The sequence below is a fragment of the Neolamprologus brichardi genome, chromosome 18 (genome assembly GCF_056152115.1).
Source record: "Neolamprologus brichardi isolate AB-2024 chromosome 18, ASM5615211v1, whole genome shotgun sequence".
NCBI classification, from domain to species: domain Eukaryota; kingdom Metazoa; phylum Chordata; class Actinopteri; order Cichliformes; family Cichlidae; genus Neolamprologus; species Neolamprologus brichardi.
Genome location: NC_142121.1, coordinates 15,529,735 through 15,552,238, shown reverse-complemented (window position 1 = coordinate 15,552,238; position 22,504 = coordinate 15,529,735). Strand labels below are relative to the sequence as shown.

Below are 22,504 nucleotides of genomic sequence, written 5' to 3'. Positions count from 1 at the left end.
GACTGCATTAAACTGAATGTTTTTTCTAATTCATTAGAGACCTTAAAGGACACTAAAGCTTGGATTTATGGGCTTTATCCACTCGTGTATGTCTTAAATTTCTGTAATAGAAAAGCAGCAGCGACGTCATCCCTGTAAGACCCACGTGTTGTCTGCAGCCAATGAAAATGTAAGACGCTGTAGGACCGGGTACTAGGGGTTAAAAAATGCCGTGTAGTCCCAAGTAAAGTTGGACACCTGCTGACCACACATGCAAACGATCCCAGGCCTCTAGGAATGAAAACCTCATTTCATTTTAATAGGATTCAAATTTGCGTAGTTGCTCTGCAGCTCTGACAGGGGCGCGGTGTCCACACCCACCGGAACCGCGGTCCCCGCCGGTCCCCAGGCGCTCGCGCCCGCTCCCTTTAAGGACTCTGTGCGCACTCCCGAGACACCAGGAGATATGGCGGCGTTCATGACTCTGAGTCAGGTAACAACTCCAAACAGCTCAAGAAAAGTAATAAAATTTATTAGAAAGCGTTAACATCTGACAGCGACAGCGTGTGATCTGACTGCTTTAGGTCTTCATAAGATAGGGTGAATATAAACTACTGTGAACGCTTGATTAAGCTTTCGCTGTCAACTAAGTTGACAGGGTTAGCTAGGTTAGGATAGCAAAGTTAGTGTACGCTTTAAAGGATGAGGAAAGCGACTGCTGGCGAAGACAGTAATGAAGCTAGTGTAGAGTGTGGTGCTGTCGAAAACAAAACACGACTAAGTGGCAACTAAAAAAAGATGGCCTTTACTTTATGAACTAAATATGTTGGAAGTTTGTTGCCATTGAAATTAGCCATTCGTTTTCTAGCAACTTAATTTAGTATATTTGATGCTTAATACACATTCATTTGTAATTTGTTTCCTTCAGTTATCAAGTGGAAACCCAGTTTATGAAAACTACTACAGACTGGTAAGGTCTACGTTGTTTGCTGTTGCTCCCCCCCCTCACTTCAGATCATTTACTGTGCATTCATCTCTGTATGATCTTTTATGTAACCCCATTCTTAAAGACACTTCTATCCTCTGTATCCTCCTGGTAATTTCCTCATGATTCTTTATAGCTCGACCCAGGAAACACAGGCAAAATATCAGCTGGCGATGCAGCTCAGTTTCTTAAGAAGTCTGGCCTGTCAGACAACACACTGGGAAAGGTGGGTAACAGTGTCACCTACAAGTACACACAACACACAGTCATGTATTTGACCCAACTAAAATCTTGTACCTTTGCATTTATTCATGTACGTATTTTAGATTTGGGATTTGGCAGATTCAGAAAGAAAAGGCTATTTGGACAAGCGGGTAACGCAGAATTTCTTTGTAAATTTGACGGTATAGTCGTGCTGATGCATGCAGAAAAAACAGGATTTGTTCTGCTTTCTTCCTCTTTTTTTAGGGTTTCTTCATAGCTTTGAGGCTGGTGGCATCTGCACAGGGTGGAAATGACATAAGTCTTCACAATCTCAACCAAAACTTAGCTGCACCCAAATTTGTAAGTTATAATTACAAATAACTCCAAAGAACTGAATTAATCAATAATGTTATGGGAATTATTTCTGTGGATTATATGAAAACTTCATTATTTAGTGTCTTAGAAAATAAGTTGATGCATTTTATTTCACTTTGTCTATTTCTTCTTTTTTCTTATAGAAAGATACAAGCAGCCCATTACTAACTGTTTCAACAACAGCATCTGATTCACAGTGGGCCATTAAGGTAAAATGTTATAAGGTTTCAAGAACTGTCATGAGGATATCACAGAAAAATGGGCTTGTCACCTAAACTTGAGTTTGTTTGTTTTTTCTTTATTTCCCAGCCTGATGAAAAGGGAAAGTTTGAGGGAATTTTTGAGAGTCTGTTACCTGTGAATGGCCTCCTCCCTGGTGATAAAGTCAGGCCAGTTTTGATAAACTCCAAGCTACCTCTGGATGTGTTAGGAAAGGTGATGTTACATGTCAAGTAATACTATGCAACCTTTTTTTTGATATAACTGTAATTTTAACAGTTTGTTAAAATTAAGCACTTACTCATTGTTTGTGCAGATTTGGGACCTAAGTGATGTGGACAAAGATGGACACTTGGACAAAGAAGAATTCACCGTGGTAAACTGTGATTCCGTACTGACATATTATCTGGGTTCCCTTTTTTATTTGTAATAATTGGTTATACTTTCCATTTTACAGGCTATGCATCTTGTGTATCGCACCATGGAGAAGGAGCCGCTCCCCACTAGTTTACCCGCTTCCCTTATCCCCCCTTCTAAGAGGAAGAAGGCTGGGGTTGGACTTCCAGGTGCTGTTCCCGTGCTGCCTGCTCTGTCTGGCCTTGGAACTGGTCCAGCTCTTCTCAAAGAAACTTTACGCAGCACTTCTCCTCTGGTCAACACCACTCCCCTCGGCACTGCTGCTCTCTTTGGCTCCGGTGCTGCCAACCTTTCTCCAAAACAGTCCTTTAAGTCCAGTTCTCCGGTATGTTGCCTCACATTGCTTGTGTGGACAGTATTATTAGTCGAAGTTGCGCAAATGCCTCTTTTTGGCCGTTGAGCCATGTGATTAAACCTAATATATAATATCAATGTAATGGACAGCACAGTGATGTTGCTTCAAAAAGTTTCCCCTCCTAGGGTTGGTCTTTGTGGAGGTTGCATGTTGTACCTTTACCTGCATAAGTTTTTGAGTCCTCCAGTTTCCTCCCACAGTCCAAAGAGAAGCATATTGTGTCAATTGATGATTTTAAATTGGATATGTGTATACAATTGAAGCACATAATAAAGTGCTCTCTGAAGCTGATGTTGGTGGAAAGCACTTTGAATGATCATATCAGATATGACCATGCATATCAAACGAATGGTCTATATGGACTATTTGTTTGATGTAATGAGGGAAAAATCACTACATTTGTTTATTTATTATTTTTTTTCTTGGTTCTCTCTACGTGTCACAAGGGCAGATTCTTAACTCTTAAACAAGCTAGGTTGCCATGTATTAACTGTCTTTTGTTGCAAATGGGTAGACTTGTTTTGCCACATTGTTCTGAGCATTGTTCAAAGGCCAACCTCTCTCTACCAGGATACAGCTTCAGGGATTTTAATTTTGGAGAAACAGGTTTTCTTGAAAGTAACGAGTAGCAATACTTGTACTACCTTTGTACCTTGACCACTTGATCAGTTGTTATGTTGTTCTGTCTTTTTTTTTTTTTTTTTAATTCATGGCCCTTTCTGCTTCTTTAAATGCTTTATCGTATATTTTGTTTTTTAATAGTTTGTTTTTTGACAGAAATAAAATGCAAGGTCATCTTTGCATTTTTTTGCATATATTTTTTGCATTTTTTATTAGCTTGATTAGTTACAGTTTTAATGTCTTGTGTATGTTGTGTGAATGTTTGTGATAGGGCAGTGAGAAAGCATCCTGCATCCTACAAATGCAGTTCCATCTAGCTGAGGACCGTGTTTTTGTTCTTTTTTTGTTGTGTTTTGTTTTTACTGATCTGTTTTAACCATTCCATTGTGCAGATTCACAAATTCCTCTTGTTGTATGAAGTAAACCTGTCTGCACTGAAGAAGAACTGTGTGTTTGTTGTATACTGAATGCTGTGTTCATCATTTCATATCGCACAATGTCTTCTGTTGTCTCTAGCCGGCGGTGAACTGGGTTGTACCAGTGGCTGACAGAGAGAAATATAAAGAAATTTTCAAGAACACGGACACTGACAATGACGGCCTCGTCAACGGCGGCGATGTCATCGAACTCTTCATGAACTGTACGCTCTCCCAGACGATGCTCGCACAGATATGGTAAGACCACAGCTCAGCTCAGACATATTTAGAGATTTTGTTTGTTGGGGTTTTTTTGTATGTTGTGAATAACATGGTCCCAAAGCACTACAGTGTAAGAAAACACAAGCAAATTACATTTTCTTCATTACACCCTCACAGTGGCTTTTAAATACAATAATTCATATATGGTTGAAGTGCAGACTTTCAGTTTTCATTCATAAGGGAATCAATAAAAGTATTACATTAATCATTATTAGGATAAAAATCCTTTACATTTAATGACTGCCTGAATTCTAGAACACATGGGCATTGCCATATACTGTCTCTCCTCCATTGAAAACCTCTGCCAGGCCTTTACTGCAGCCACCCTTAGTTGCTGCTTGTTAGCAGCTCTCTATGCCTTAAGTTTCGTCTTCAGTTACTGAAAAGCATACTCTGTTGGGTTGAGATCAGGTGACTCACTTGGCCGTCAAAGAATATCCAATTTCTTGCCCTTGAGAAACTATTCGGGCTCTTTTGCAGTTTGTGTTGAGTTATTATCCATTTGTGCTGGGCACTGTGTTGCTTACACATTCATAAAGGTGTTTGATTGTATGTGTACCTCCTGGAGAGTGTTCTTGATTTGGTTATATGAAAAATGATGGGTCATTTTTCATAACCATAGAAATAATTCTGTCATCATGAACTTCGGGTGTTCCTGAGCTTTCAATTGCATTTCTTCTTATTAGGAGAGAACAAGTTTGTGGATTTGACCAGTCCTAAAATTGTTGCCATCTCTCTGATAGGTTTTATCTTAACGTGTACATTTAAAATCCACTGTGTTGGTGTCACAAAAACTGTTTCATTGTTCAAAAAGTTATAGACCTAACTCTTTTTGTTGCCATTGTGTTAAATTGGTGAAGATGTCAACATTTTCATACATTTTTACACTTTGTCCTGTTTTGATTCAATTCAGTTTTGACTCTGTCAGAAATATTATAATTCTGATAATTCCTCTTGGATGTATACTGTTCAAAGAACTCTCTAAACATTGTAAGTTAAAAATGCATCATTCCAAATTATTTGACTATTTCTGTGCAATTACGAAGGAGGTGAAAAAAACCAAATCAAACAAAAAAAAAAAAAACAGAACTGACACGTGTGAGACATTATCAGAGGTGTAAGCATCACAGCAAATGCCTTTGTGTCAAAGTAACTGAGGATAAAACAGAGAAAAATGTGAAGGAGATTTTCCTGGCTTGATCTTTTATAGCATATAACCCCCCTGAAAATACGCTGCAGTAGATCAAAAACTAAAGAAAACCACGAATTAACATGTGGACATTACCTGTACAAAGACTGATGCTGCTGAAGCAAAACAGAGCAAAGTTACAGCGATTTTATCACTGTCGGAGATTATTTTGGGGAGAGAAAAAATCAGAAGCTGACAACAATGTATACAACAGACTGGTGCGTAATAGGCAAGTGAATAATGCAGGAAAATAGAGGTTTTTTTTTTAATGGGAAACTGGTCTCGAAGTATAGAGGTATATTGGTCAGAGAGTGACGAAGCCTGCAGTTCAGAATCTGTCAGATGTCGGCTTTCGGCACTCGACATGTCCATGTACGAGCTGTCGGGTTAACGACGCCTTGTTTACATCTTTTTGCAAAATCCGTTTACCTGCTCTTTAATCATTTGCTGTTTTAGCTGTTTGGCAATTGTTGAAATGTTTTTGTGAGCTTTTAGCTGAGGTTCTGGCTTTTATGGCAAAATACATTTATATTTAAAAATTAATTTTAAATGAATCAATATCAGATTATTCAGATTAAAATCAATTTGAATGGGGAAATTGCTTTTTTTTTTCTCTATTTTTAAAAATACAAACATAGTCAGGAGGATTCTCCCAGATAAAGCTATATAGCACCATCTTGTGGCCACTTAAAATTAGATTCAAGAAGTTTATTGTCATATACAATAAAAACACAAATGGTTACAATGAGCAATGAAATTCTTACTTTGCAAGTTCCCTTCACACAACTAAATACACAAATGACAAAAAAATTAAATACACCTAAGAATAGAAAATAATAAAGTAAAGCGAATGCTGTGTAAACAAGAGTAGGGTGTAGTTAAAATTTTAAAAGGCAGTGCAAATATTAATTGTTTATATTCTATGAAGTTGTATTGTAGTGTATATAAATGTTCAAAATTGCGAATTTATAGGTCAAGTTATTGAAGGCATTGACAAATCATCTGAGTTCAACCAAATGACTACATTTGGTCTAGAGAAGTGCAACAGAAGTGTTTTTTAAAAAAAAAATGATTTAAAGGATGCTCACTTAACCAGCATAAAATGGACTATTTGTCCGTGGTAACCACTCAGTGGGGATTTATATTTGTAAAAATTGCTGATATTATTGCTCAGAAGTATGTAATAGGGTGAGAAAAATGTCTCCTCTTCCTCCATAGGGGACTTGCTGACACAAAACAAACAGGCAAGCTGAACGAGGAGCAGTTTGCTCTAGCCATGCATTTGATCCAACAAAAGGTCAATAAAGGCATCGACCCTCCCTCTACTCTCACTCCTGACATGATCCCTCCATCAGAACGATCTGCATCATCAGCTATGGGCTTTGTGAGTTCTGCCTGTACCATATTCCAACCACTTCTCCATCTGTCTGTTTGCCAGTTTATTACAATTTTTTTCCTTTTTTACAAAGTGCTTTTTAAAAATTTGCATCTGTACCGTCAGTGTGTTTACCTTCATAACTTATGCTATTTAAGTGGTTCTTATTTATTGCTTTCTAGTCCTCAAATGCAAAACCTTTTCTTTTTTTTTCTTTTTTTTTTTATTGTTTACAGTTTTTATTCTTTTGCCTTCTTGGGATCTTTTCTATCCTGTCTAACAGAACTATGTGGGGTTTGTCTTCTGTGAGACCAGAACTTGGTTCCTTTTTTAAGGTGCACATTGTGAGTAGTTGGGCCTTTGCCACAAGGTGGCGCTCTTGTTCTATTATATTCTCTCTCTCTGTTCCAAAGAGAAGGTGAACAATAATATGGGAACATTTAAAGTGCTGCCACCTGCTGTATTTTCATCATCACTGGCTTGACATTTTTTGATCTTCAAGGAAACGCAGCATAAGAGAATACCGTTCTATTATATTACAGAGGATATAATAGAACAAATCATTTTTAATATGAGTAGAGAAATGGGGCCACTGTTAAGTGGGCAATCAAGTAAACCAGCATGTAACCTTTTATTTAAATTTATCTGGGGGAAAAAACATGAATTACCATTACCAAGAAGTTAGCTTTTTATTTTTCAATGAGTGTAAAAGTAAAATTTAATCTGTCTGAACTAAGTGGGTTTAAGCTTGACTGCCAAGGTGAGGAAAACAAATCAGTTACTCCAGTTGAGCTTTTCAGACCAATCATGCTTTTATTATTAATATTATTAGATTAATGTCGTCATTACAGTAAATTCTAAGAAACACAATTTAATTTAAATGCACTGAAATTCTGGGCCAATAACAACTATAAATAGGAAATGAACCAATAGCTGATGGTGTTGGCATCAGCTATCAGTTATATTTCTGTATTGTTCTGCTACTATTGTGTAGCTCTCATGGATAGTCTCCTATTTCAGGTGAAACGCGAAGCTTAAATAGATTATGTGTTGTCTTGGTCTGCTTCAGCAATTTTGCGAATTGCCCAATATTTTTCGTTTAGGCCTCTTGATACGGCATGGGTCTGTTTAACAATGAACAGTCTTCCAAAATTTACTGTTGCATTGAATTCTTTTAAATAGCCTTGTGTGCAATTTATGTATCGTCTGGCTGGCTTGCTCCTACGCTAACTGTGTGAGCTGTTTGTATTTCCTTCCTCTGACTTTTGTTTCTTTAGACACAACAGCGGGGAGCACCTCTTTCCCACTGCATATCACTCACATCTTCCCTGACCTCTTTTCCCTCCTTGTACTCCTTCGCCTATTAGAACAGATTCTTCGTCGTTCGCCTGTCCATTTCCCAGTCCTAATCAACTGTTTCTGTGCTCCCCTCCAGTCACCCTCATATCTTCTCTCCTACCTTTTTTCTCCTGTCTAACTCGTCTGTCTCAATGTCTCTCGCCTCAGGACGGTATCGGCTACACAGGATCGACAGAGCCGACAGGTATCAAAGAGCTGGATGACCTGAGTAAGGAAATATCTCATCTGCAGAGGTGAGCCCACTAAACCCTAACTAGCAGTAGGGACAGTTTTGTTTCGCTTCCTGTGGGGAAAAAGTAGACAAGCTTTTAGTAAGGTGATGTTCTAGATCAAAGTTTTTTTCATACTATTGTACTGTTTGTATACAGGATGCATTGTACTCAACAGCTGTCAACATACTTCTCACTGTGTAACTCTATACAGATTGCTGACAAACATGAAAATGAATTGCATTAAATGGTCACAGTTGACTATACCTTTGTCGGTTTTTGGACTGTTAAATATATTGTTAAATATATTTTTATTATCACAAGAGACATTAATACAATCTCAGCTGAAGTAGCATGCTGCTTTTTGATGCTACATAATTTTTTCTAATGTAATTTGGCACCAGGGTTTAATATAATCATTACCCCAAATGGCCCAGAGTATGTTTAATTTAAAAAAACAAAACGAACAAAGACCCCACACAAAAAAACATGTTGGGCAACTTGATTAACTGGCTGCTGGCCTTTTCTGGCTATTGACAGCAGTCCAGGAAGTCATGGTCATGAGTTAACATTTGATGTAAATAGTTTTTTCTTGCAGTCAGTATTTTCACCCTATGGCCAAACTTGTGGTGTAAGAAGGAAGCAACTAAGAGAATGTGTCAAAGAATAGTGTATAAAGACTGCAGCGTATGGAATCATTCCATTAGCATTTACAATTCAAAATAGATTTGCGCATACTGTAAAATACATTTATAAGCCAATAAAAAGTATTAAAAATTCATCTCAAGTAACCTTTTTTTTTTTTTTTTTAACAGGGCACTTGATAACGCACCAACAGTGACATAGTCATAATGAATGTGCTGCAGAAGGACTATGAGCGAGTTTAGCCTCTTTTTGTTTAGTCTCGTTGCATTAGGGTGGCTTGACAAAACTAGAAAACCACAGTCAGAGATAACAGATATCGCATCACGTTAGCGGTTTCAGCATTCTTTGTTAAACCAGATATTTGGCTGCAGGCTCTGTGTACGTTCACGTAAAATGGGGCAGTTGATGAGTCGCTGGAGATCTGTAGTGTCTGTATAAAAAATAAAATAAATACCAGTAAAAAGTAACACTGTAGTTGGAAATAACAGATGAAAGTAATTGTTGTGAATTGATTTCCATTACAAGCACACAGAGTGCATCAGTTCACATTAATGCATTTATTTTACTGCTCGGTGCTGATGCCCATTAGACCTCTGAAACGTTGAACTTTTTACATTTAAAACATTAAAGGTTACTAGGTGTGTTCATTTCTTGTAAAATAGAAATCAATGTTGGCAGATCATTTTGATTGAATATTTTAATTCTGATTTCTCTCATCCATTATGTTGCCTGCAAATCTAGACAGAAAAATGAAACACTGGGTATAATTTTTGTCATTTGCCTCTCTTTTGTTTGTTGGTGAGTGATGTCCATTTTATAACCTCTCTGCCATTGTTTGGCTCCTGTTTTTCATCTGTAGAGACAAATTCATCCTGGAGCATGAGATCAGAGAAAAGGAGGAGGCCCTCAGACAAAAAAACAGTGATGTGCAGGTAAGACTGAATAAAATAAAATAATTTAGTTTGCCTGGTTAAAGTTAAGTTAAAGTTAATGGTATTCATGAGTAAATTCCAGTCCATTTTATTCTACAATTTAAAAGTTGTCAGAAATACTTCAAATCCAGCACAAATTGCATCATTTTGAGGGGAACTCAAGGCTTAATAACTCAGAAAAGATCATGCCTAATAGCTATACTTTCTGCAAACACATGTACCTCTGTGTGGGTTTTCCTTGACCCTCAGGACTTGCAGAATAATTTGGAAAGGGAGAGCAGCAGCTTGCAAGACCTGGAGTCCCAGAAGCAGGATGCCCAGGTACGCCTGGAGGAAATGGACCAACAGCGCTCCAGGCTTGAGGGAATGCTTAACGACATCAAGCAGAAGTGCCAGGATGAAACCCAGAAGGTTAGAGATGTGACACACTGAAGTGATGCGCATGTATTTCAGTTGAGAAATGTTATTGGATTTTGTGTTTGGCTACTGGTGACAGTGGTACACATGCATTTGTGGTTTTACTGTAGTGTAATCTTTTTGGTCTAAGCTGATAATGGTTTGGTGTCAGTGCAATCTTAGATATCAGGCCAGATGTCAAAACACTGGTCATCTGAGGTTAAGATTTGTTTACATGAAAGTGGTGAGAGTTAGTATTTTTAAACACATTCACCACATATACAATAAGGTCTTTGTTTAGAAAGTCAGTGTAACTGCTTAAGAGGCAGCTGTGCATATTTGGCTTTTAGTTTGTTGGCGCAAGATGGATGTGAAAAAAAATATATATGTAAGAAGTGAAGCACTAATTGTATTTAAAAAAAATTTATAATTGAAATCTACAATTTCTAAATGAACAGCAAGCAGGATGTTGATCCTGTAGATATAAACTCCTTTCTTTCTTTTTGTTTGGAAGATTTCATCCCTGCAGAGCCAGATCCGCTCACAGGAGACTGACCTCCGCAGTCAGGAAGATGAACTGAGTCGCACCAAAACGGACCTGAGTCGAGTCCAAGAGGAGGAGGCACAGCTAGAGCAGAGATTGCTGTCCGGTCGGACTCAGCTGGACAGCATCATTAAGTCACTCAAAACCACCCAGGATGAGATCAGTCAGGTCAGTTCAGAGGGAAAGGCAACAGGTTACTTTAGGATGTTGTGCCACTTCAGACCACCAAGCTCCATAATAGCAATGTTGGGATTAAAGATCAGGTTGGAAAGTGGGATAAAGGTCTAGATATCCAGTAGTACTAATAATAACACTTATACAGAGGTAGAATTGAATTTATGCTTATGTACTAGTGAAGTTTCAACTAGTACATAAAGTTAAATTCAAGTTTGAATTGAACTTGTTTTTTTTTCTTTTCTTCATTTTTGAAGCAGACATTTACTCTCTTATTCCTCTGACAGTCATATTTATCATGCTTTAAAGGTACAAAACACCTAAACCGCTTACAGCCAGTTCTGTTTAGTGACTTTAATGTCTGGTGCATTCATCAGATTTGAGCACCATGTTTGTTTCTGTTAGCTGAAATAAATCCAGATTACAATCCTGCCTAAAAACGACAGCCAGCATTTCTACCCGAAAATTTGTTAGCCCCAGTTGATGCAGATTTGGTTACTGTTATGCTCCCTTTAAGTAGTGGAATTATTGTATTATTTTTTTTGTATTTATTTTTCTTTTGAAGTCTGTTTATTTCAGTTGGTGTCTGGAAACCGTTTTCTTATTTCAGTTTAGTTTTTAATATTTAAAAATGTTTCCTTTTACTTTAGATTTTCTTTAGTTAAGTCTAAAGACTCTAAGTTTAGTCTTTAGTTCTTTAGTTTCATTTTCAGTTTTGGCTTTTTCTTTTGTCATGATACAGCGAACGTTTGTCAGGGCCAGAGGAGGTCACAGTATTTGTATTGTCATAGTGGAAATTATTGGTTCATAGACTTGTAGGAAGTGAACAGTGAATGATTTAACCTACCTACCTTTGGACATAAGTGGATAGATATCAGTGTGGTTCTTTAGAAGCATGTTGGTATACTGTAGATTGACATTCTTTGTGTTTTTTTAGGCTCGTGGTAAGTTGTCATTGATTCAGGAGAGCCAGAAAGAGTTGACCAAGACCATTGAGCAGTACAACAATGCTTTGAAAGAAATCAACGCAGGAAACTTGAGCAACCTGCCGGACCTAAGTGAAGGCTTTGCTGAAAGGGAGGATGGAAGTTTCAGAAGTACGGTGAGGAGACCACAACTACCTATGAAGGATGATTCGTTCACAATACAATTTTAGTCTAAATCCAAGAAACTCAATTTTTCTGTTCTCTAATAATCTGGATTCAGATTTTGTTTCCTTTGTCGTTTTGCTCTGGAGATGCTAGAGAAGTGCAAATGTACCCAGACTTGTAACGTGGAAGTTAATTTCTGGATATTTTCCGGGTACATCGGTAAAGGGCTTTACTGATAAGATTGTTGCTGATTTGTTGTTTTCTGGATGGTTAATCAGGAGGGCTCTTTAAAGTCAAGGATAGCCATGTTCAACAACAACAGTGCTGCCAAGGAGACTCGAGCAGACCCCTTCAAGATGGAGGATCCCTTCAAATCTGACCTCTTCAAAGGTGTGAATACTTCAAGTCTCCTTATTTACTCCTTTTTCTGTAACGACTGTGGCTCCGTCAGCTGCTGCTTGCATTCAGTTTGTATCCCTTCTAATGAGCTTTTCTTGTTAGAGGATGTAAATTATGGTGGTGTCCTTTTTCTAGATCCATTTGGAAGTGATCCTTTCAAAGAAAGCGACCCTTTCAAAGGCACCTCATCTGAAGACTTTTTTAAGACAACTGACAGGCCAGACTTGTTTGGATCTGGAGACCCCTTTAGCAGAAAACCTGTACCTCCAGTCAAGGTATTGACTTTTTTCCCCCCCTTCCCCAAGTGATACTACTTTGGAGTGCTAATATGGCTCTTTTAGATGCAGTGCGATTATTAGTTCAAGAAGATTTTCTTTTTTTGTGCTTGCAGATAAATGGAAAAGCAAACCAGAAAGAGATTTGTGGCGTGGTCATAGTGTGTACATTTTAAATGTGTTTGACTGAATTAAATCTCACTCTGTTTGTTTTTGTTTTTTCCCCTTCTTTTGCATTTGTCAGCCAAGTCCTTTTGGCAGCAGTGACTCCTTCAGATCAAACAGCCCAAAAACAAAGGATTCAGGTACAGAAGCAACATGGGAAGTCAAAGCACACTGAAAGAGACTTTAAATCTCAAATTATTAAAACCCAGAATAATTTGTTTGCACATAGTCCCAGAGTTCTTCAGTTTAGCATTTTTTCAATTCCACTTTTATTAAAATAGCAACCAGCTCATACCAGCAGTCATCTCAAGAACCATAACAATCTGATGATCCCCTTTAATCAAGTACTTTGAGAGGCAAAAAAAACATATTTTAACTTTAACAGGAAGAGGCCTCATGTAGCTAGTTTGTCGTACATAAGTTGGACAGGTTATATTTAAATATGTTACTCATCCTTCTCCATTCGCTGTTATTGAGATGATGATGTATGATCGTGTTTTCATGCACGAATCCATGCCGATTTCCACGTATAGTCATCCCTGTACTAATAAGAGCAGATTTTCCAAGCCTTTTACTGAAAATATGACTCTAAAAGCAGACATCTAAACATAAGAACTCTCTTTAGTTGTGAAACCCATCTTAAAAGAGTCTTTTTGCCCATTCTGGGTGACGTGTTAGATTTAGATTTTATTTTGGGGGGAGCACCAGGGGCAAACAATTTTTACTCACTGTGGCTTCAATTTTTCCTGTGGTTTCGGGCTATTATTAGTCAAGTACCTACACATTTAACTACTGACCAACTAAAAATACCCCCCACCCCCCACCCCCACCCCCTGGAAAAACAGGAGGCTAACCGGAGCCAAGCATAACAGAAACTCTGTGACTGCTGGTCCTTCTCTACTAGAATACACTGCCACTCCTTTAACCAGTTCCCTCCTGCCTCTGTCCTGTCTTTATACGTGCTGCTGTTGAACTGCTGTGCCTCTTTTGGTGCGGAAGTTGTTTTAAGTTGGTGGCTGCTGCTGGTTGATGCTCTGCCGTGCTACACGTGTTTAAGATGAACACAGAGTCGACTGTAGACCTGAGCTGAGTTACTGTGCGCAAAAGAAAAACACCGATCCTGCACATGAACGGGTCTTTTGTGGTCGAACACTCACAACAAACATATTCTCTTACGATGTTTTGTTTTTTCACGGTGAAAAAATGCAGGGTTTTTTTTCATTAAGTGGCATACTGCTGAGCTTCAAAACAAGCCAGGCATGGTTATAGTTAACGGGACGCCAAATGACGCCCAATGCATACGTCAGGTTAAACAAAACCTCTGCTTTACAGGTTTTTTTGTAAAATGTCATGGAAAATTAAACGGTCATGCCACATTGCCTCTTCTGAAAATAGAAAACAGGCCCTTTCAGAATAAGCAAGATGCAGAGAGGATTTTGAATGTGTGGTTTGGGGCTGAACTTCATTATAGTTTCTGGCTCTTTCCATAAATGTATTCAAATGTTCCAAATGCGTTTCAATGTACTCTTGTCACAGATTTGTTTGGGAAAGCAGACCCCTTTGGAAGCAACTCTTTTGGAAGCAAGGGGGGTGGATTTGCTGACTTTAGTCAGATGTCAAAGGTAAGCTCTGGAGACTTGAAGTTATGAATCAGTTGCACCATAAAGCATAGTTTTCCACTAAAGCTGAAGAAAGCCGTGCTGTTAATTTAACTTTCATCGTGACTGAGGTCTTGTTTTTTTTTCCTTCCAATTTATCACATTTCTGAAAAGAGTCGACCTTGTATAAGTCCAGAGGCTTTACATCTTAGCTGACATTTCTGTTGGGGTCATCGTTTTGTATACAGTTAATGGTTTTTCTTTTCTTTTTGTCTTGTGTCTGAGAAGAAGTCGGACAATCCTGTACTCCCAATCCCAAAGAAAAGTGTGCCTAAGAGGCCTGCACCTCCCTATGGTAAGCATCGGGTTTATTCATATGTATATCTATATAAAATAACATAAAACGTGTTTTTGATGAACTTGACTGCACATGTGCAGGCATGGTGTTCATAACTAGGAAATAGAAATGGGTCAGATCTGCTAAACAGATCACACTTTTTTTTTTATGCCAGTGATGATGGTACATTCTCTTTACTCATATGTAACTCAAAATAAAAGCATAATAACTTTTGGGGGTTTTCACGGCGAGTAACCGTCCTGTGAAATAAGGATTTGATGCTTAACAGTGGTGGAAAAAAAAAAAGAAAAAAACAACTTCCCTATTGAGGTGCTAGGGTGCTGAGAACATAATTTCTTCTTTTGATTTGGTAAACAGGAAAGCTGCTGGCAGAGATACGAGTCCTTTAAATGATAATGTTGTTATTAAGACTCTGCCACAGTGATGTGTTAAGATATTCTTGTGTACAGGATGAGGAGCCTTGAGAACAACTTTCTCATCCTTTTTTTTTTTTTTTTTTTTTTTTTTTAGTGGTTTTGTTCGTGTTGTTTTTTTTTATGCACATGTGAATTCACACATTACCTAGAAGCCATGCCCAGTACATGCCCTTCCGCTGTGACCTTGCACTTATTCTTGTAGCAGAAGCATCAGCCTGGGAAAGTTAGTGTTCCCCTTTACCGCACAGAAAAGGGTAGAGATGAGTAGCCACGGTTTGTCTTGAACTAGAGACGTGCTTCACGTGTGATGGGGAAGTGAGAAGTCCACTCTCACAAACTGTGGGCACCGTTGACTTTCTGTATTACAAGGACAGTTGCTCAACAGTTAGAACTTTTAATATATTTTTTTATTTGATTGGATTTATTCTTTTGCAGGTGTGTTGCAGCAGCATTTGTAAACAACTCTAATAATACTTGTTTTTGTTTTGTTTTTTCTTAATCAATTCTTTTTAATTTGACAAATCAAAGAATTCGTTTGTCGGAAAATTGAGCCCTTGAATTTGCAGGAGCAGCCTGTGCTGCATTGGTGCACAAAGTTCGTGAGATAAACAACATTCTCACTTATTAATAGTACCATCATTATAAGAAATGTGTGCTTACTGTACACAAGGGTGTGTCCATCTTTTACAATTGCAAGTTCCAAAAAAGCAACCGTGTGCATGTTTAAGCTTCACTGCATCAGTGAGCTGTACTGAAAAAGGTGTTAACCACATTTTTTGAATCAATGTGGCTTTCCCCTGGGTAACTACTCTGCTTGCATGAAGCTGTTGGCTTCCTGTGAATATTTAGTGGCAAAGTATTATGCGTTAGCCTTTAAAGTGTGAGTTCAGTTTCCCAAGGGGGTATCGGTGAGAAATATCTCTAATGAAGATGCTAACAGCAGCATTTTCTGTCATGTTGGGGTTTTTTTTATATATATTATCTTATTTAAATGTCCTTCCTTCTTTGATAGGTTTGAGTCCATCAGAGCTGCTCCAGAGCGTTGGCTCCACAGCAGACGGTGCAGACTCTTTCTTTACGACACAGTCGAATAAAACATCCAAAGATTATCCTATGGGTTTTGCAAATTTTGCATCTGTAAGTGTAGTGTACTTGCTGTAGAGTATCTGTGCCTGCACAAGCTGCTGATCTCATCTCGATCTTTAGATTGCTGTGTTCAAGCCACAGAGGTGTCAGCTCTGTGTCATTGGGTCTCATTCTGTTAACGCCCCAAAAGCAGTGTGTTCAGAAGGCACTCAAAGAACTTTTGTGTTTACTGGCTGTTAACTAACAACTGACAGAACATGTGAGAGCTTTTCAACTGCTTGGTTTAGAAGGAAAGTAAATGATTGCATGACTGAGTTGGACAGTCCCTCTGCTAGTCTCTGTCGAGTTATAGATTGGCTCTGTGCACCTGGTAAAGGGGCTTGCATGCTTGCTGTCATTTTTGACTTTGCCTTTGAGAGGAAGCGAGGATTTATAAACTCATAGTTGGCGAGTTCATGAACTTGCCTGGTCAGGTATCACTTGAGGAGCATTTTTCAAGTCTCGAAGTGCAAGCTAAAGGCTTATTCGCTGTCAAAGCATGATATGCCTCAAAGCAGAGAACAACAGAGTAAATCTTCCCCTTTATGTCCCACCTTCCGCTTATTTGCCATCTTGTATAGCCTAACGGCTGACTGTGCTCTCATGTGGAGAGGTGATGCATGGCAGCTTTTTGTGTCTGGTTTGTATCACTTGACATGATATGTATTTATTTTATCCCTCATGCCAGCATGACTTTTGTGAAAGGGATTTGTGGTTTTTATATCGAGCTCTGTGTTGTAATTTTTGTTTTTCTGCCAGGATCTGAACATGTTAAGGTAAGACTGTATAAAGGTGTGCTTTTCGATTCTTTGCATGTGAAAAACCTGTCAGCAATGCATACTCTAAGTAAAGTGATTCTCGAGCATAATTATTTTCCTGCATTCTTGCATCCAAACACAGAATTTGGGAAATGTGACCACTGATTTGTTGTAGTGGCGCAGCACCTTCTTTGCTGTCTTGTGTGATGTAAAAGTGAAATCTAATTGTCTTTAATTTGCATTCAACTTTTGATCAGTATTTTTCTGTGTATCAGATCATTTAGCTAAATAATACAGTTTTTTGAGAATCAGCCCAACTAGAAACGCTTGATTTTTAGTTATTTATTTTAAATTTTTTGCATATTTCTTCCAGTGTTTCGTCTGTTGTGTCTTATACGACTACATTCCTGCTTTTTATTGCGCACATCTAATGTTTGTGTCTCTGCTCCAGTTTGGAAGTGAGAGCGAGCAGCTGGAGTGGGCCAAGCGTGAGAGCGAGCACGAGGAACGGGAGAGGTTGAGGAGGCTGCAGCTCCAGGAGCAGAAGGACCTGGAGCTGGCCATCGCTCTCAGCAAGACCACCATGCCGAACACCTGAGCAGGCGTGCTCCAGCACAACTTTCTGTCCCCTTCTCTTTTCCTTACAGCCCACCGTCTACAGCCTCGTGACAACAGTACCATCATTGGCCCGACATGACTAGCACCCCCTGTTACCAACTTGTGCAAGAGCCCAGTGTTTCTGCAGCTATGACTGTACTTGTGTTCAAATGACTCCACATTTAGCTACTAGTTAAGGTTCATTGCTCCCAAACTATGTGGAAACTATAATCAGGGACAATATGGAGGCACTTGATTTAAGCCTTGCTTCATCCTCCAAGAACATGGATTTAACGCAAGCCAAACCGGCAGGGTACTCGACTACTACAACCTATATCTAACTCCATATCTGGTTATGGCTAATCAGCCTTACCTTATCCAAATTTGTGGGGGCTTTTTTGAAGGTAAAATAACATTTTAAAAATATTTTTATTTTATTTAGAAACGAAAGCAGCTAATTTGTCATGAATGAAGTGAGATACATCCTAAAACTGTTTTTATATCGCTCAGAAAAATCACAATGAAAGTTGAAACATTTGCTCTGCTGACATTCAATTGACTTTTTTCAAATTTATTTTGTTTTGTTTTTATTTTGTTTTATTTCATTTTTTAGGAAACCTCTTCTTTTAGTGTATATAGTTGTACGGTTTTATTTTGAGCTTAACCAAATAAAAGACGGGGAAAAAACCTCCTTCCTTCCTGTCTTAAACAAGTTATGAGATCATCAGTAGCATGATTTAGATTCTCATTTTAAATGCTACTAGTGTTTCTGGGCATTTATGCTTTCATAGCTAATATTTATATAAGTAAAGTGCATGAATTAAAAGAGTACTGGAATATATTGGAAATCCTAAAGATGCTAATGATAATCATTACGGTCTTCCTTTCCTGTGAACCCAGCTCTGTCCACTTGGAGCGCTCTTCCTCTGCGAACAGCTTGTTTGTCAGATAGATCATCATTGGTTGCATTGTTGTAACACCCAAATAGCTCCCTGCAACTAATGCCTCTATTAAATGGAAGAAGTGTAAACCTCTCTTGTTTATACTGGTGCTGTTACACCTTTTTACTACTTCTGCTATTCAGCCAAATCGACCTTTTGGATATTTATTATTTTTCATATGGATTTGTGTTATCACTGTCTAGTAACCTAGTGGGAAGACTTTTCTGCAAATGGCCTGAATTATTGCATCCTTGTAATCATACAAAACACTAATCAGGTTTATGTGGCACATAATGTATGCACTGTTATGTTCCAGAGCCTACTGGACATGCACAGAGTGACAGCGCCTTATTTGTCAACACGTTAACACTGTAATGTGTAATTGCTGCACATTATGTATATAATTTTGAAGTAAAGGTTTGAGTTGCTCAAAACTGTAAGGACTTTTAATTGAATAAAAGTGATTTTTAACACCAAGCACAGAGAGCGGTAGGTCTGATTTCTTAAATATTTCCACAACAGCATAGAAAGAAGTGAGTCAGGTGTAATTGCAAAATTTATGTTTCAATGGTAAACAAAGAATGAATATACAGCAAGTGGCCTTGAGAAACTGGTGCTGAGCATTGCATAGACTTGTTATGAAGGGGGGGTTAGTTTAATTGTTCTTGTGATGCTTCTTTCTAAATCTAGTTCTTGAAGTAAAACTAGAGTGAATCGAACATTGATTGTTTTTATGTCTTAGAAGTCTGGTTTGATATTGGAACAAAAAAAGTGAAATGAGAATGACATATTTGCATGTACTGGGTAGATATTTTTGGCCCAGTGTGTACTTCCTCTTTTTTCGTTTTAAAATATGATAAATTTCAGTGTGTCGATAAACGCATTTGAACTCTGTTTGCATTTGCGTTTTATTGCTGCAGGTGAATTTACTATACAAAGTAACTGAGTTACACTGATTCAATTAAAACTGTTTTATTAAGTTTTTAAAAGACTAAGCTTTTTAGAAAATGCCATCTGGCTTTTATATATGCACTCAATGCACTCTTTGATGCGGGCGAAACGACTGCTCACTGACACTATGCAGCCATAATGTGCACGGACTTGGATACTTTGAAACTGTAGTGCAGAGTGACTGTGTGTAATTGTAGTATTAAGGCTCTTTGATGTCCTACTATAATTTCTACCCATCAGAAAGGGAGTCTAAGGGCTCCCTGATGAGGGTTTGCTGTGCCCCTCTGTCCAGACGGCTCCTGGCTCACTCTGTAATTATGGAAATGGAGTGTTTGTATTTATAGGCTAAGCCCACAAGCGGCTGCCCTTCTCTGTCTTGCAGCTGCAAAACATCACAGTGGAAATCAAGTGCTCGTGTTTTAAAATTCGATGTACAGTTTAGAAGAACTGATGTGACAGTCCACAGGTCTACTGCACCTTTTTACAAGCAGTTATGATGAGTTATGTTGAGTGGCTGAATGTATCCAATAAAAAAGAAATGTGTGAACAAATTTAAGGAATGAGTAAGCACGCAAGCGAAGTAAAGACTTCTCAAGCCAAAAACTTCAGTTCCATTTTTTTTAATATTTACAATAAATACATGATTTACAGTATAAAATCCAGGTACTTTTTTTTTATATATAAATTTAAGTAAAAAATAAAGCACAGGACATCAAGCCCTGATAGTGTACAGAGGGGCTGGAACCAAGAGTTTCACACTGAGATGGACAAAAAGCATTTAAAAAACAACAAAAAACAGTATAGGCCATTCAGACATTGAGGCAGTTTAAATAAAACATTGTCTTTGCACATATTAGGCAACTGTATGTGCATTGCACTCCTGTCAGCAAGAACATGTACTGCTTTTTTGGCCATGTCTTCTTTCACAAAGAGTTTTTTTTTTTTTTTTTTTTTTTTTTTTTACTTTACAGTAGCACAACACAGAAAGGCACTTTTGTGTCAAACACAGCATTCCAGTTCTGTCAAAGGAGAGTAGTATATACAGGGCCAGCCCCTTCTTGGTCTGCCTGCTCTAAAGCAAACAAAGCTTTTCTAAAGCTTAAACAACCAAAGTAGTACCAGCTACGTTATTAAACAATAACACTAAACATTTTTTGAATTCAATATCATAATATGCGTCTTTGGTCATGTGAGGAATATTTTAAATAAAAAATACAGTTGAAATCGTAATAATAATAACACAACCCCCCCCCCCCCCCTCGCCCCGAGTCCTTATGTGGGTTACTTCACATGTGTCTCTTCATATGAAGGGCCAGGTGGTCAGACCTTGAAAAGGCGCGCTCACACAGGTGGCACTGGAAGGGTCTGTGTCCGGTGTGTTTGCGGAAATGACGGGTAAGCTCGTCGGAGCGGGCGAATTTCCATCCACAGCCTTCCCAGCTGCAGTGGTACGGCTTCTCACCTGCGTGAACAAAATTGGAAAAAAAGTTTATTAGGCTGTGCTGAAACGGAATTTTGTTTTGATCAATGCGCTGCTCTGTGCGTAACTGCGCACTTAAAAAAGATCGTAGCATACTTCAGCTCAAACTTACCGGTGTGAGTGCGGAGATGTGCCTTCAGGTGCGAGCTCTTTGTGTAGGTTTTTCCGCAGCCTGCAAACGTGCAGGTATGCGTGGCTGTGCGCTTCCGTGGCCACGTGCGCCTGCCTCTTTTGGGTTTGGACTCCAGCAGTTCGAGGGGAGATGAGGGTGGAGTAAGCATCACCCTCTGTGCGCCCGGCTGCAGGCTGAGAGCTTCATCATACATGCCAAAACCAGCATGTGGAGCGTGATAGGCCATCTGCATCTGTGGAGCCTGAGGGTGGTGCTGGAAAGCCACAGTTGTGTGATATTTCTGCTGAAAGTTCATGGGCTGGCATAACTGTCCCTGACAGTCCGAAACTCCCTGGTCATTGGGACTCAGCGGCGGGGTCATGTTGCTGGCCGCTCGGGGAGAGATGGCCACTCTTGGCTGCTCAAAGGACATCATGCACGAAACGTTGCCTTCTTGCTTGATTTTGCTGCAGCTCTGGGGCACCATGCCCATTACGGGACCATAACTGTCCATTGGTGGCTCTACTTTGATGTTCTCCGGGCGGGGGAAATGCGCCGTGCTGGTATAAAATCTTCCCTGAATGCTGGGGTTGCGCGTAATGCCATAGCTGTCTGTTCCTTCGGAGCGGAGTTGTTCTGTCATGAGGCTGGCGCCGTACGGGGGCGGCGGGGAGCGATGGTCGTCTGCTGGGAACGATGGCATAGAGTTTCCAGTCGTGTACATGTTGGGGTCGGCGGTGCCCAGATAGTCCATCGCGCTGTCTGAGCCAGTTGTATTGGCGAGAATAAAATCCAGATCCAAATAGTTACTCAGATCCTCGTCTTCCTTTTTGTTTTGATTGTCCAGGTTTTGTACCATTTCAAGCATGGACCAGCTCGAAGAGACCAGTTTGTCCATCTCTCCCTTCCATCTCTGCAGGAATGGGGAGAAAACAGCAGATGAGAAATAAGCGACTGCAAAGTTTTTTTAGAACCAAAATATATATTTTTTCGAAGCAAATAAATTACTCTTACATGATATTTATATTATTACAAGCAGAATCAAAATCACGGATATTTAAAAAAACAAACACACACAAAACACATACACACAATTGCGTGACATTGTTTCAAACTTACATTTTCCCAGGGTTTTTCTCTTTGGTTTGAGAAAGTCGAAAATGACGGTAGCATCACTCCGGATAAGGCCATCGTTGGGTAAAGTAATACAAGTTTCTCTTGTCAAAATCGTGCTGTGTTGAGCGGCAGCCGCGCAGGGGTCTGTGCGCCTATTTCACTGTCGCTTCTCCACAGTTTCACATCAAATACATGAACAAGTTTAAAAGTGGTAGGAGGTCCTCCGAACCTTATAACCCTATTCCGAGCGCGCCTGGCCAATTGTGAGAGCTCAGGAAACAACGTAAAGTTTGGTAAATTTAGCGCTTTATAAAGCAGCTCGCGCAGACTCACTGCTCACTTGAGTGTGACAGGCAGAGCGGCTCGCACCAAGCCTCTTTGAAAAGGGCGGGCCCTAGCCCGGCCCCTCCCACATTGTGACGCAAGATATTTGAAGTTTGTTTTTT

The 22,504-nt window shown here is 39.1% G+C and overlaps 2 protein-coding genes across 4 annotated transcripts; one reads left to right on the top strand and one right to left on the bottom strand.

The window, feature by feature from the left end:
- The first annotated feature begins 428 nt into the window (after positions 1-428).
- On the top strand, positions 429-18,877 carry LOC102787262 (epidermal growth factor receptor substrate 15-like 1). Of its 3 annotated transcripts, none has more exons than XM_087831506.1 (23): positions 429-472; positions 908-949; positions 1,101-1,190; positions 1,291-1,338; positions 1,433-1,528; positions 1,687-1,752; positions 1,853-1,978; positions 2,079-2,138; positions 2,220-2,504; positions 3,672-3,829; positions 6,261-6,426; positions 7,924-8,009; positions 9,490-9,562; positions 9,812-9,973; positions 10,473-10,670; positions 11,614-11,778; positions 12,046-12,157; positions 12,302-12,441; positions 12,686-12,746; positions 14,143-14,228; positions 14,493-14,559; positions 16,863-16,879; positions 17,313-18,877. In XM_087831506.1, exons 1-23 carry the CDS (start codon positions 446-448, stop codon positions 17,457-17,459), a joined length of 2,478 nt encoding a protein of 825 aa, XP_087687632.1. In that variant the 5' UTR covers positions 429-445; the 3' UTR covers positions 17,460-18,877. The 3 variants fall into 3 exon arrangements, with proteins under 3 accessions (XP_087687632.1, XP_087687631.1, XP_087687633.1); XM_087831505.1 differs by lacking the exon at positions 16,863-16,879 and adding an exon at positions 15,991-16,115; XM_087831507.1 differs by lacking the exon at positions 16,863-16,879 and having other exon boundaries at positions 17,313-17,454.
- Positions 18,878-19,954: 1,077 nt separating this feature from the next.
- Positions 19,955-22,410, bottom strand: klf2b (Kruppel like factor 2b). The gene is made up of 3 exons (XM_006810171.3): positions 22,062-22,410; positions 20,943-21,855; positions 19,955-20,812 (listed from the first exon to the last, which is right to left on the bottom strand). The coding sequence occupies exons 1-3, from the start codon at positions 22,131-22,133 to the stop codon at positions 20,637-20,639; spliced, it is 1,161 nt and encodes a 386-aa protein (XP_006810234.1). The 5' UTR covers positions 22,134-22,410; the 3' UTR covers positions 19,955-20,636.
- Positions 22,411-22,504: the final 94 nt, after the last annotated feature.

Excerpts from the sequence above, each read along its gene's own strand:
- LOC102787262 (XM_087831505.1), top strand. The coding sequence starts at position 446 with ATGGCGGCGTTCATGACTCTGAGTCAG. Across the intron at positions 1,529-1,686 it reads ACTTAGCTGCACCCAAATTT|AAAGATACAAGCAGCCCATT; the intron begins GTAAGTTATAAT and ends TTTTTCTTATAG. Across the intron at positions 14,229-14,492 it reads ACTTTAGTCAGATGTCAAAG|AAGTCGGACAATCCTGTACT; the intron begins GTAAGCTCTGGA and ends GTGTCTGAGAAG.
- klf2b (XM_006810171.3), bottom strand. The coding sequence starts at position 22,133 with ATGGCCTTATCCGGAGTGATGCTACCGTCATTTTCGACTTTCTCAAAC. Across the intron at positions 21,856-22,061 it reads GAGAAAAACCCTGGGAAAAT|AGATGGAAGGGAGAGATGGA; the intron begins GTAAGTTTGAAA and ends CCATTCCTGCAG. Across the intron at positions 20,813-20,942 it reads ACATCTCCGCACTCACACCG|GTGAGAAGCCGTACCACTGC; the intron begins GTAAGTTTGAGC and ends TTGTTCACGCAG.